General features: G+C 40.6%; 1 protein-coding gene across 2 annotated transcripts in view; it reads left to right on the forward strand.

The window, feature by feature from the left end:
• Positions 1 to 14,673, forward strand: part of smyd3 (SET and MYND domain containing 3) — a 62,115-nt gene that overhangs the window by 13,258 nt on the left and 34,184 nt on the right. For both annotated transcript variants that reach the window (XM_068592587.1, XM_068592670.1), the window contains 4 exons: positions 969 to 1,032; positions 1,124 to 1,231; positions 1,573 to 1,630; positions 2,001 to 2,155. In XM_068592587.1, the coding sequence (XP_068448688.1) occupies positions 969 to 1,032; positions 1,124 to 1,231; positions 1,573 to 1,630; positions 2,001 to 2,155 (385 nt within the window). The remainder of the gene's footprint in view (positions 1 to 968; positions 1,033 to 1,123; positions 1,232 to 1,572; positions 1,631 to 2,000; positions 2,156 to 14,673) is intronic.

Raw genomic sequence — 14,673 nt, forward strand, 5'->3', positions numbered from 1 at the left:
CCCGGTTTGATTTCAGCTGGGGCTTCTTTTGTATGTCTGTCTGTTTTTCATGCTTATCTTCTTTCTGTCATATTATTAGTGTTATTACAAATGTGGAAGGGATTTAGAATTGTGCTCTCTTTTGCTCTTTCTCTCCCCATCAAATTTAGGAGAAAGTTGTCAAAAGAATCTTGCTATAGTATTATCTTTCTGTATGGATCATATTGACCTATGCACTGACGCACAAACTAACTCCAGAGTTCTGTAAGTGCGTGCGTGGTGTTAGCGTGGTTTTCCAAACTGACTGTAATTGGCTGTGTGAAGCAGACAGTCACTGCTGTGTAACGGCTTGTTATCAGACTGACAGGCAAACCGGAAAGGACAGCGGTGTCATTCTGAGGAGCACAGCAGACCTTGGAGGCAGGAAACGCACACATGAACAGCAAATCCACGCAGGCGCTTAGACACATGCAAGTGCTGTGATACTAACAGGCTGCGACAGTGAGGAGAGTGTACACTAATGTATTGCTCTAAGACAATCTAAAAAAAGATGGGTAGGTAGATAAAAGTAGATAATGGATCCACACGGTTATCTTTATACAGCAAATAGAAAAGGATCAGACAGCAGTGTTGGGAAACGGTCAAGACGATGGCACACCAAAGGATGCTTGAGCAGATATGTGCATATGTTTGGTATTGTAGCAGCTAGAGTATGAACAGAACTCAGCAGTGGAACAGTTTCTATCCAAACACTAAATTGGTGCAACAGAAATGAAAGTTTGACATCAGTGATTTTTGTTCTGTTACATTCCAGCTCACTGAATCATTCACTTATTGAGAAAAGCTTTAGCAATTGTCTGATTCCAGGAAATCATCTTTTGAATCATTATGTTTTCTTCAATACTCAAGTGACAAACACATTTCTCTTTGTGGAAGCTGAGTTGACTATCTGTGCAGAATTAACTCCTGTTTCTCTCTCTCCTGTCTAGACATGTGACCTTGTTGCGGTGTTCCCAGTGCAAGATGGCTCGCTACTGCAATATCAGTTGTCAGGTGTGTGTGTGTGTGTGTGTGTGTGTGTGTGTGTGTGTGTGTGTGTGTGTGTGTAAAAAAGTAAATTTGTTGAAATTCCCTTCTCCCGCAGAAACGAGCCTGGCCCGTCCATAAGAGAGAGTGTAAATGTATGCAAAGCCTCCTACCCAGAATTCCCACTGACTCAGTCCGTCTGGCTGCTCGACTCCTCTTTGCCTTGGTATGTTTTTCAGTTTTGATGAAAAATCAACAAAAAAAAGACGAGTCATACCTTTTACTTGTGGTGGAATGTACATTACTTATTTGTTCATGAAAACTTTGTAACTTCATTTTTTGGGGGTTATTCATGTGTTTACGTCCGCTGAGGTATTAAAAGCACCGAAGTTGATTTCAGTGCATGTATTAAAAAATCAGTTCACCAAAACAAAGCTGCTTGTCTTAGCTTTTAAAGGGCTTTATTCAACAGCAACAATGCATCAGTGAGTGCCGCACATATTGTGTAACAATTGCAGAAAAATACTATAAGAACATGCTAATACCCCCTCTTCTTTTTCTTTTAAGTTAAGTCCATCTGAGAGCAGTAGTGAGGAGCTTTACACTTTGGAGGAGCACGAGTCGCGTAAGTCTATGTGTGCATTTCTGTGTCTGTCAGTGTCAAAGCGAAATCCATCTCTAGACATTACATTACCACGCTTGTGACTGCTGTGGCCATGTTTTCTGGTTGTGTCCTTGAGACTATGGCACAACCATTGTCCGGAACTCGAGGACCTAATTAGAATTGGGTGATCAAAGTTCACAGTGACCTCTCAAAACTTGTTTTTGACCATAACTCGTGAATTCATATGCTAATTATGACAATTTCACACAAACGCCTAATCGGATGAAATTATAAAGTAAAGACATTTTGGACAGACATGAATGTCAACTGCATGACTGGTTGATGGAAGTATACAACTCACGTTCTGGTTTTATAAACATTTTTTTTACAGACCTAAGTTCAATGTCTGAGCACAAGAAACAAGGTCTGGCTCAGCTGGCATCCATGTTAGAGCTTTATCTACAACAGGAAGTTTCTTGCCTGACAAAGGAAGTTACATCAGCACTGCCACCTTCCTGCCGAGAACCCGTCAGCCTTATTGCAAAGGTGAGCTAAATGCTTTTAAATACCATACTATAGAACACAATAGTGGCCGCCGGGGTTTTAGACCGAGGGCCTTCAATGAGTGCCCGAACCGCTGTGTCGCTCCACCAGTATGACGCAAAAAAAAGAGGAGACTCCACAGTTTAACATGTGATACAAACAACGAAGCCGCTTCATCCACCAGTGCGGACGGCCACAAGGACCCCGCCCCCCGCTCCCCCTCCCCAAACCCGTCGGGTCATCAACAATGTATGTTGTCCAAATAACCATCAAACAACCAGTCACATTTAGTAATAACAAAACTGGTTAACAAAATGAAAACCCTGCACACACACACACACACACACACACACACACACACACACACACACACACACACACACACACACACGCACACACACACACACACACACTAGACATCTTCAGCATCTGCTGCACCTTGGAGGGCAGAGTTGCGGCCCCGGTCTGACCAGCAGCAGCGCTGTGTATGATTAAATACGACAGCACATGTAAAAAAATAAGTAACATAGCCAGCATTGCACTCACCACATTTCCGTAATCCTCTGTGTGAAAGGCGTCATTAGTACAGAAGCAAGTCCTAATCCACCAGCAAGTTAGCTTTTTCATTCTAGGTTGAAATGTGATTGTATAAAAAATGCTGTTAAACAGGTCCCAAGAAGCCATACGAGAGGCCTGAAGGAGCAGAGGAACAGATGAAGGCAGTTGGGACATGAGAAAATAAGCTAATAGAAAAAAATATTATAATACGTGTAGTGAATTTGTGAAAAACGATTGCATCATAAAATAGTTATTATTATTATTTTTTTAATTATAAAATAGTTCTAACTTTGTGATTCTGTTTAGGCCTTCAGAGAAGGCTTGCCACTGTAACACAATATATGCTCACGTTTGCATTTGTGTATATCGTACGTAGACACATCGTGGCACTTTCATGCACACACAAGTACAAACATGCTTACTCGTCCTGTGCACAAAACGACACATACAAGCAACAGTTTGATGCTTCTAGCATCCCCTGCTGCGTTTGGGTGGACCCCAACATATGTCTCAGCTCTTCCCAACATCTGTGATTATGTCTGTGTCTGCGTGTGTGTGTGCTTGTGTGTTTTCCCAGAACTACCAGAGGTTTTATTCCTTTAAAACACACCAGCTGCCTTCACTAGAATTTAAACCGTAAATCATTATGTATGCAAGGAAGTCTGGATTTTACCCTGCCTCTGTCATCTGTTAGCTTGTGTGACTCCTCTTTGAGATTGTATGGCTCCAAGGTGTTCAAATTCCAATGTGTGTGTATGTGCGTGTGTTAGTTTAGTTTGCCCCATCACAATCATTGTGTGAGTCTCAGCTGAAAGCAGCCAGCACCCATAAATGACGTAAGGTGGATATTCTACAGTCAGAGCAATATCTGCTTGTTTTATTTAATGATTTTACAAAATCCAAAATATAATTTTCTTTTGATTATAGTTTTTGCATGTCAAAATATAATTATAAAGCAAAATATACGAATGATGTAACATGTTTTGTAGCCTCACTAATGATGTTTTAGGGCTAGCAATGGGGATTAATAAAGTAGATATCTATCTATCAGTTGGTCGTTCCAAACTTTTGATTCATGCTAACACATTTAAATAAATACTGGAGGTATTGCTATGATTTTTGGTGCAGACATTCATGTTCCCCACAGGATGAAGTGTAATAATTACCTGTGATCCCCTGATTTTTCAACAATCATCATTGGGTCAAAATTAAAATGACTTTGGTTTCTGACCAAACGTCTACACAATAACGACGTTTGTGGTTAACATTATGTGATAGACGGCCGCATGTTACCAAAGTCATTTTAAATGTGTTAATATAGCCACTGCAATTTCAAACGGTACCATTTTTACATTCACTTTATCATGACTGCTGAGGATGAACCACAAACTTTGGCACTTACGATCTGCTTAAGGGTGGACAGGGTGTTGATGACTCTTTCATGTGACAGCAGAATCTCTGTAGTTGTGGAGAAATTAATTTCCCAAACACATACACATATTTGTATGTGTGTGTTTCCATGTTAATGTATTAAGAATTGAAGAGATGGTGGAATGAGAATGTAAGCAAGAGAGTAATATTTGAGATAGGATATAAATGTGTATGTTTGTGTGCGTGGGATTGGATTGTGAAGCTGGGAAAACTGGAAAGCTGCTGATTAAATGCGGTTCAAGATACCGATGGGAATTCTGCTCCAATCTAAAGGAGATGAAGAGCAAACAACAGTGTGTGGATCCTAGAGAAGTAGAGCGGGACGAAGATTATGAGAGAAAAACGAGCGGGGACCAGAGAGAGATGAGGGAGGGAGAAGAGAGGAGGAAGCCACTCAGACAGGGAGACTTAAAGGGAGCAGGAAATTCAAAAGTTTTCAAAGTGTATCAGAACAGGCAATGTAAACAGAAATTGGAGAGCTGAGTAAGCAACCTTATGAAAGTCACTCTGAAAATGAATTTTTCAGTTGACAGAAATTGGAAGGTGATATCTATCAAAAAGAACTTGAATAATTCAGCAGTTAGTGTAATAATGTCTGCAGTACATAAAATATACATAAAATATACTGTTTGTGTGTAAAATACTGTATGATGTCGTGACTCAGAAATTATCTTTAAGCTGATGACACATCATAGGTTTCCGTCTCACCCTCAGATTCAGTCTCTTCCTCTTTCACTCTGTTACAAGCTGTCTTGATTTATATTCTATTGAAGTATGTCGTAGATTTTGGCTAAAAACCTTCAAATCACTCTGAGCGCATAGTGAAGGAACAATGTTACTTCAGCAGCTATGGAAATGCAACACGGAGACCACAAGAAGTGTGGCTCATTACCTTTCAATTAACCACTTGATTAAAAAAAGAAATATCTTCTTTTACAGAGGATATATCATGATCTGCATTGCTTCATGTATTTATTCATTGCTTTATTTATTTCTGCATGCAGCAGCAGTAGTTGCACTTTGCCTCCTTGACCGATGAGTCTTGGTGGATTTTACTTTCAATTGTAGTTCAAAAACAGAAAATGAACCCTCAACAATATTCATGTGACTTGTTCAGAAGGAGAAAATTACAGTTAGCATTCATTTGGTGACTTGATAGGAAATACCTCAAAAACCTGGCTGAGCTTGGTGGAGAAGTCACATTTTATCAGATGCGTGGTTTACATATATCTGTTGTTTCGCCAATACTCTAAGGAGAATATTTCATTTTTGAGAGAGCTCTGATTCAGAGCTATTAAATCACTGTTTACATTCGTCAGCTTGTTTGTGAAGGAAGTGAGTGCCATTTGAGTCATTCTTGCGAACACCAGTTTACCTAATTGCTACAGGCATTAAAGCATTGCACCATGCAAGTGTATCGTATCACATAAGTGACGTGAGCGTGTAGATGTAAGTGAAGTGTGTAATAAACTTCTTAATACATACGTTTAGAAATGGCGATCACCGTCCTAATACTGTACCGATACATTATAAACTGTTTATCACAGAAAAAAGATGACACAGAAAGCAATTTTTACATGTATCTAATGGTGTGCTGTTTTCTCACAGACAAACACGTGCATACATGCACATACACTGGCATACAAATAGTAGTAGTATATGTAAAGACACCTATTTGAGTAAACCATAGCACAAAAACCTATAACAAGTACATCTAAATTCAGAGCTGGACACAAGCTTGTTTTTCCCCACTCATCAAAAGCTCCAATGACTCTTCATTACTAATGGACTGAAGAGAGAGACGCAACCAAAACACAAAATAAAGCACAACAAAAATGGAGAGAACTTCAACCTATGTGTCATCTGGTTTTGCCAATATCCAGAGTTTTTTAGAAAGCCAATAGGGGGCACTGTAATTTCATGGACAGCATCCTGTATTGGCTGTTAAGGAGTGGAGAAGTCCTTCGTTATGCTTCCTCTCGTCTTTATCCGCTGGGCTTTATCCTGCGCTGTGTATTGTGTTCTGTTTCTCTCTCGTCTGCTCCAACTGTCCATGAGCCTCTCTGTCCTTTGTCTTTACGTGTCTCTGCCTGTCCTTAAATCTCGTTCCATATTTCTTTCCTCTTTGTTTTTCCTCTACATATGCAGCTCTTTTAATTGTTTTCTCTTTCTTTCTCCTCGCGCTCCTCCCTCCCTTATGGTCTCCCTTAAATGTCTCCAGTACATAACAAATTAGGAGTTTATTATTGTGTACTTGGAATGTTCAGTGTGCTTAACAAAATAGGTCATTACTATAAATGTGTGCGTTCGTGTACGCAATGTGTACGTGGTGGGGAGCTATATAAAGCCATCCTTTATGCTAATATCTACTCCCTCCACAGAACACTAATAGTATTTCACAAACACATACATACATGCATGGACACAGACACACACAATGAAGTAATGGCACTGCATCATTACTGCTCTTATTATACCCAAGGGAAGCCACGAAGAGGATGAGGAGGAGGGGGCGTGCGTGCGTGCGTGCATGTGGGGGGGTGTGTAGCACTGTGCAGCTATGTGATGCAGATGGACTGCAGAGTGGTGGGTGTGTGCCTGCACCAGGTTTCGGTCAGATGAGATCTGGCTGCGGCACATTTTATTGCTTCCCCCAAGCAACTTCCCCTCTCTGGAAAGACTCTGTGTGTGTCTGTGTGTGTGTGTGTGTGTGTGTGTGTGTGTGTGTGTGTGTGTGTGTGTGTGTGTGTGTGTGTGTGTGTGTGTGTGTGTGTGTGTGTGTTTGAAAGATGCAATGGAAAGCATTTTTTTTTAAAGTGACGTAACATTAAACCAAATGTGAAGAGGTTACAGTTCTGATGTTCAGTCTTCGTCGCCACTGTATTGTGTTGCAGAGATATCTACTGCAATGATCATCCTAAGCAGCTTGTAATACCACGTGCTCCTCATGGCGAGAGGGAGTCGCTGTCGAGTCCAGTCTGCCCTCAGTCCAATATGAGAGGGCGAAGTAGTTAATTGATAGTTTGTTTAGTGAATTCAATCCACAGTGACAAAAATAATAAAAGTACTCGCACCACTTCTCTTTTTCTGAGCCGCCAGGAGACGAGTGTTTCAGACTTAAATGTTGCGGCAACTGCAGGAGACAAACAGACTTTCCGTTAGCAGGTCGCTTGATTTCTGCCAGAAGTGCAAATCCAGGCAGTCCGACGCTGCCCCTTTACTCTGGATCAGTCAACTTTCTGTTGCTGCTGTTGCACAGATTAGACCTGTGCTCCAAGTGCTCCACTATCTCGCTGTGACTCTGGGTTTCTGGGTTTTTTTGTCGGCTGAATGAAGTGTAAACAGACCATAAAGCGCTTGGTTAGTGGCACAGTAAACACAAAGAACGCAATCGTAAACTTTAGGCCGATGCCGCACATGACAATTAGCAGTGTTATTTTAGCCGGCACTTTGAGTTTGGTAAAATTGTGCGTATTGTTGCCCTGCTTTTAGATAACAGAGTACTTTTTTTTTAACCCTTTTAAATTGTACGGCTACAAAACGCTGCCCACTATTTGTTTGGAGCATGTGTATTGTACACAGTGCGCCTTTTTAATATAGTATTTTTACTTGTCAATGTTTGTTTACAGTAACAGTATTCCTACATGCATACCTTTAGGTTTATGAATCCATCCTATCATAAACTGTATGGATATTTGTGTGTGTGTCTACACCAGTCTGAGAGCATGTGAAAACTTATTGTTATGCTGCATCCACCCTTGCTGCATTGAAACCCATTTTTCACAGACAGCCCTCACATGTCATGTTACCCAATTAAACACACACATACACCGATGCACACACACCCCATCTGCTCTAAACCTGCTCCTCTGTCTTGTTCTTGCTCACTCAGCCTCATTCATTTTCTTTCTCCTGCCTGACTAGCACTTCTCTAGTATACTTACGTTCCTTCTTCTCATTCATTCTGAGTTCAAGTTTCTTAAACTGTAGCTTTTGATATGTGAGTTATGAATATCTTTGGAGAGACACCTCACTGACATATTTGTATGACAGGCCAATGCCAGCATTTACATTTTGTGACTCTTAAAGATGTTCATTTTGACTCAGATTCTGTGAACATTCATCAAGACATAAACCATGGTTTCAGATCATGTCTGTGATGAAACAAAATATGTTCTGGTCATAAAACAATCAGATCCATAACTTTGCATGATAACTCCCCTGTTCAGTATTCTCAGAGGAAACACTTGTCTTTCTCTGGCGGTGTTTTCTACAAAATTGCACTGTACAATGTATTTATAAATGGAAACTTTTCCTAATTACACTGCATGTTCGTAGTTTGACATGTAAAATGGGCTGAATGCAGATTAATTAATCAATCTAAATATAACTGTGCAAGCTGACCACAACCCATTCATTATTTTAGTTGTTTGTGGGCAAAACATTTAACTTGGAGGACGAAAAGGACAAAGAGAAGTCCTGAAGAAGGAGAGAATGTAAGGATATGTATCAGAAAATGCAAAAATGTTTTGCATTAAATCTGTAAGAAGAAATGGCTTGACAGAAAGTGTTGTGGGAGGAACAAGATGAGATGTAGAGGAACAGAAGAAAATTGGAAGAGAAGTGAGGATAAGAGAAAAAATAATGTGGGAGTGCAGAGGGAGAAGTCTCACCATTGAAGACAGAAGGTTAAATCAGAGAAACGGAGGGTTAGGGGAAGAATAAAGACCACCGATGGAAAATGGGCAATACCAGAAAAATAGAGGATACAGTAAAAAGAGAGAGGGAAGAAGAATGTAGAAAGTGAAAAGGAGTAAATGAGTGGATGAAGGATAGAAAGAGGGAGTACAAGCTCAATAAAAGGTTTGAAGTGGCTGTATTTATGGTGCTGTGTGTATGAGGTTGTAAGGGGCCCTTGAGGCACACACACACACACACACACATATACACACACACATATACACGCGCACACACACACACACACACACACACACACACACACACACACACACACACACACACACACACACACACTTCCACCTCTCACCTGACCGTGCTGAATGCAAGCCGGCTCCCTATGGAAAAGTAGGTTGTATTGTTTATTACCTATGTGTAGAGACAATTTATCACAGAGAGGCTGCATACAGACACACACGTACACACAACTACCTGAAGTCATGTGTAAGTGTGCAGCCAATAAATTTACACCCCTGCTGAAAACTGTTTTGGCTTCAATTACACAAGCAGAAATGAGTGTTTTTTTGTGTGTAGGTGTAATTTTGTGTGTGTGTGTGCGTGTGTGTGTGTGTGTGTGTGTGTGTGTGTGTGTGTGTGTGTGTGTGTGTGTGTGTGTGTGTGTGTGTGTGTGTGTGTGTGTGTTGACTCTCATTTTCTGGTTTGTTATAATTGTTTGTTTGTGTCTGGATTGTTGTAATATAACTTGTGTATATCTGTATCTAGATGTAATTATCTGTGTGTACAGATGTGTGTTGTGGATGTGCCAGTGTTTGTGTGTAGGAGTAATTTATTCTCCTGGCTTTCCTTTATATTTATTGGCCATCTGTTGAGCAGCTAAATGAGATGCAGACGTACCTTTACGAATGGAAAAGTTATCAACTTCCAAATTTGTTGTGGGAGAAAGTATCATATATTAAATGCAGAAGTACAACTAACTTTTTTTCTGAATAAGGGAGGATGAAGTCACGAAAAAAGGGAAATAGGAAATTATATGCCACATTTTTAAATGAAAGGATCTTTAGGAAAAATCTAAAGATTTGAATTAGAAAAATGGAAAGAAAAAAAATAGATTTTGAAAATAAAAATAAAGAACGTAGTGTTGCATGCTGGTGCATGTGTTTGCCTGTCAGTGATGTGTTAAGTTGTTAGAATAATCCTTGTGTGTATGTGTTAGTATGTTCAGCCTTATCTCTCATTTCACTGGTCTGCCATTGTTGCTGGCAGTGCCATGAGCGCCACCTAATTAGTTTAAGCTTTGCAAAAACACGCACACACGCACACACGCACACACACACACACACACACACACACACACACACACACACACACACACACACACACACACACACACACACGCACACACACACGCAGCTTAGTGTAATGACTTTAAGTCCATCATGAATGCAGTCACAGACAGTATAATAGGAAGAGAGAATAAAAAACATTTGTTTAATTGACTTGTATTGGCTGCATGTGTGTGGGCTCATGTGGAGGAATAGAGAAAGGAAAGAAGCCAGGAGTAACACAAATAGAAAGTAGAGAGAGGGTGAGGAAAGAATAGTGAAAAAGAAGAGGGGATGAGAGATGGCAGAAAAAAAAAGATCGGAAAGATTTGGATAGAATGATTTTGATTACAAATCTGAATTCGTTGTTTAATTCTTCTAAATGATTTGTGCAGCAATATGTTGGAGGAGATAAGCATGTGCAGCCTATTTGTGTATTGTTAGTATGTTCTGATGCGTGTTATTTAGTGGTGTGTTTGTGAGTTGGGGCTGGGGTTGGCTTAATGAACAGCTTTTGGCTCCAGCTGCGACAGCCACTATCTTTGTCGTCTCCTTTATCCTCCCTCGTGCTTTCTCTGCTCTCTCTCCTCTTTCGCGCCAACATTTACAGTAATTACTGTTCTTTGGTGGTTCAGAGGGATGGAAACTGGGATGGAGGCTGATAACATAGCAGAGTGTGAGTGTTCGTGTATTTTGTCTAATTTCCTGAATGTCCTCCAAAGGGATGTTCCAGGAAGTGAGATTCCTTAACTAGTTTTATCTTATAAATTTCCTTCACGCCGACACTATGACAGGGAAAGATTTGCTCTCTGCTGTTGTGGTAAAACGGTCTGCGCATGTATTCCAACCTTGGATCACAAACTTTCTCCTGACCCTTAACAAGAACAAGAGTCGGAAACGGCTCAGCTGTGCGATAAAAGGTTCAAACAAGGCTCTTGTAGCAGCGGTAAGAGTATTATAGATTTACTGTGACTGTATTGTAGATATCGACGATGGATTTTGCCTTCTTAGTACGACATTACATGGTCCAACATTTAATTGTAAAGATATTGAAACATAATTACGGAGTGTATGACTTTCCATTAACTACGAACAAGTTAAGATAAAATAAAGAAATACCTTTTGATGGCACAGCATTTAATCTGCAGCGTCCACCATGTTGAATCTCCAGTATTTTTTCCATTTCTTTCGTTGCTTGCATTGCTTGGTCACTCACCTGCCATATTAGCTGTTGAGTTCATCATTACTCAGACGCTGGGTTATCAGCTGCCGTCCGCATGATCCTTTTATCAGTTTTCTTACAAAGGGCAAATACAGACTGTTGAATTAAGGCTCAGGCTAACGGTGAACAAAGACCATATTAACTGTTCTATTGCAAATACAAATGGCACAATTTTTTCTGTGGTTTTGCCCAACAATATTGATACCATATAAACATACATATACCACAACAGGTAGAGGGATGGAAACAATAACTATTTAAACAGCTCTGTAACAGTTCTTACCTTTTGAATGAATATATATCTTTACATTATAGTGCCTAGCTCCTGCTGGCTAAAATTGTAATTCTATTATTTCGAACATGCATATTTTACACGCTGGAGAGATGAACTTATGAGATGTAATTAGTTTTGCGCACACACACACACACACTCTCACACACACACACACACACACACACACACACACACACACACACACACACACACACACACACACACACCTACCTCTGTCTGGAGCCGGCTGGCCAGACTAATGCAAGATCAAACAGCATGGGACATTTTTAATCTTTTAACAGTAAACTGGTCCATTGGGATAAGTGCACTTACTCCAGATGGCCAGCTTGCCTCTGATAGCAGCACTTATTTATTATATTTCACAGCTTATGTTTTGGTGTTTGCTAAAATATTGTTCCCCAGCTCATGTTGTTTTTGCATTGGTATATTTGCTGTGCAAAGGCAAAGCTGCATATTTTTGTGGTTGGAACTTGCTTTGGCCTTTAGGATTTTATTGTCAACCTAAATGATCTTCTAGATACCTGTGATGCCGGTGTTCCTTTTTATCAAGTGGAGATTTGTTATTTTTTTCCTGTATGATTATATATTACCTCAATAATCACCAGACTCTTTGTTTCATCTAGTCTGTTTGGAACAAACAAAGTGTGTGGTTTACTTTATACATTTGTTTTTAATACCTAATTTAGAACTTCATTTTTGTATATTTCACTGCATGATTTAAAGAACAGATTTATTTTCTGTGTTTAATTTGCCGGATAAGGAGAATCACAATGATATCTCACTGTAATTAACATTATAAGTCAATACTTATATACTAAATATCTTTGACCAATGCTTGTTGCAGTAATGTGACGCTTGAGTGACATTTTCCATCTACATTGTGGTCAGAACACGGGATCAGCCTCAAGTGCCAAACACTTGTCTGTCAGTCTCGGTGCCTCAATCAGCTTCAGAGAAGGTGTCCATGTTTTCACAGGTTCAAGTGTGCGCTCATTCGCCCACACATCTCCTCTCCCTGTCCTGCTGTCATTCTCTGAGGGTCATTAACAAGTTATGTAAAGCTTCCATGAATGCTGCCTTGTGAAACAAGGACACTAAGGCTGTAAAGTATTCAGCTGAGGGATGCTTAACCATCAATCCTTTTATTCCCAGCCTGAATATAAATGAGTTCCTCAGGGTTCATTTCCTCATTCTCCCTCTCATCTGTCTCTCATCTTCCTCTCTCTGTCTCCTCTTTTTAAACCGCAGCCAAACATTAAACCCTCCGTTCTATTCAGGGACAGTAAGACGCACCTCGCCAGCTTTCAACTTGTCTGTGTGTGTTTGCAACATTTGTGTTTTTGCCATCGTTTAAAGCGCTTACAAAACTTGGAAACCCAAAGAGCCTATTTGAGGCACCTCATTATTATGAGGATTATTTTAGAGTTGGGGACAAGCAAAAGTTGAATGTGTCTGCCAGAGTTCTGTACGTTAAACTGTTCTCCCGCAGCGGCTGCAGAGATAAGAGCGTTACAGTATCGCATGTGGTTTCAGCCTTCCCTTTCTTCGTGGGCATTCCTGCTGTGCTTGCTCTTCTTAAACATCAGCAGCTCATCAGGAACACAAATAAGATGTGTGGATGTGAACACACACACACACACACACACATTTTAGTCTCACAATTGTGTCATTTCCTTGCCTCCTCTAAAGACTCCAATGCAAAGATGAATTTTACAGTAAACTATCATTTCTGTCCAAATACATAATGAGTTTCTTAACTCTTTTTAAAGATCACATGGCAGCACTTGAAAAGCTTTTGTGAAAGACACAATTAACTGAATGATACAAACACAATATAATTATACTTTTTGAGCAACTAGTTTGATATTTTTGGGAAAATGTGCCTATTGCCTTACTTGGCAAGAATTAGACGACAAGATGTATAATACTCTTGTCTGCAGGTAAATGTATACGGCCAAAGGCTAGTTAGCTTAGCATAGAGACTGAAAACCGGGGGAAACTCAAACTGTCTATTGGTAAAAACAATCCACCTTTCAGCACCTCAAGGTTACAAATTAGCTTGTTACATCTCTTTTGTTTAATTTGTACAACAACCAAAGTATTTCTTGGCCGAGAGTAGGGCCCTCATTAAATCTGTGCTGGTAGCCTGGCAACGTCACGGTGATGACAAGCTTCCAGAAAGTCATTGCATCCTAATTTAGGAGACAAAATGTGATACTAATTTCCATGATAAGGTTACACTAAAGACTGATTTATACTCGGGTTTTACGCAGTGACGCAAGCACGCAAGACACGCATGGCCGCCCTTGCGTGGTCAAATCGGCCATTTTGCGTGCTTGCGTGCGTCACCCCAAATTTCTGACTATCTGTCAAAGCAACGCAAGCCCGCAAGGCTGTGATTGGTCCGCTAATCACATCCTTTCGGAGTCTCACATTTCCGGTTTCATAGCGTAATACCGCTGTTTTTAAAAGTGATTGCAGAAACACGAACAATGGATCCCGTTGAAGAACGTTTGGCTGAAGAGGTCCGCAAATATGAGCATTTATACAACGCGTCTGACGGAGTATAAGGACACGCAGATGGCGGTGAATTCCCGGAGGGAGATATCGGTGAACGTCGGTGTGCAGGTCGACTTTAAACGGTCGTTGCGCCTCCTGCTGTTCTGGCGTATAGAAAACGCACAGGAACTAAAAATCAAAACGAGTCAGTCGATCCGACTGCGTGACCACCCGCAGTTGTAGTTGCAAGAGTATAATTCGCCTTTTACAGTTACTATTATGTTTAAAAAACTCCTCCGCTCTGCTCGGACGTTGTTTTTGGCTTTGGTTATTCCTTTTTGGGGCCTGAAATGAATCTCCAGCGCTCCCCTGTCCGTATGGCACCCAAAGCTTGGGTGTGAAACGGGACACTGGGCCTCCTCCCCTTTCCCCTCATCCTCCACTCTGCATTCTGGCTCATCGAGCCAAAGTAGACCCAAATGTCCGATTCCAGCCT

The sequence above is a fragment of the Clinocottus analis genome, unplaced genomic scaffold, assembly GCF_023055335.1.
Source record: "Clinocottus analis isolate CAN_PGR_092001 unplaced genomic scaffold, fCliAna1.0.p SCAF_1, whole genome shotgun sequence".
In the NCBI taxonomy this organism is placed as follows: domain Eukaryota; kingdom Metazoa; phylum Chordata; class Actinopteri; order Perciformes; family Cottidae; genus Clinocottus; species Clinocottus analis.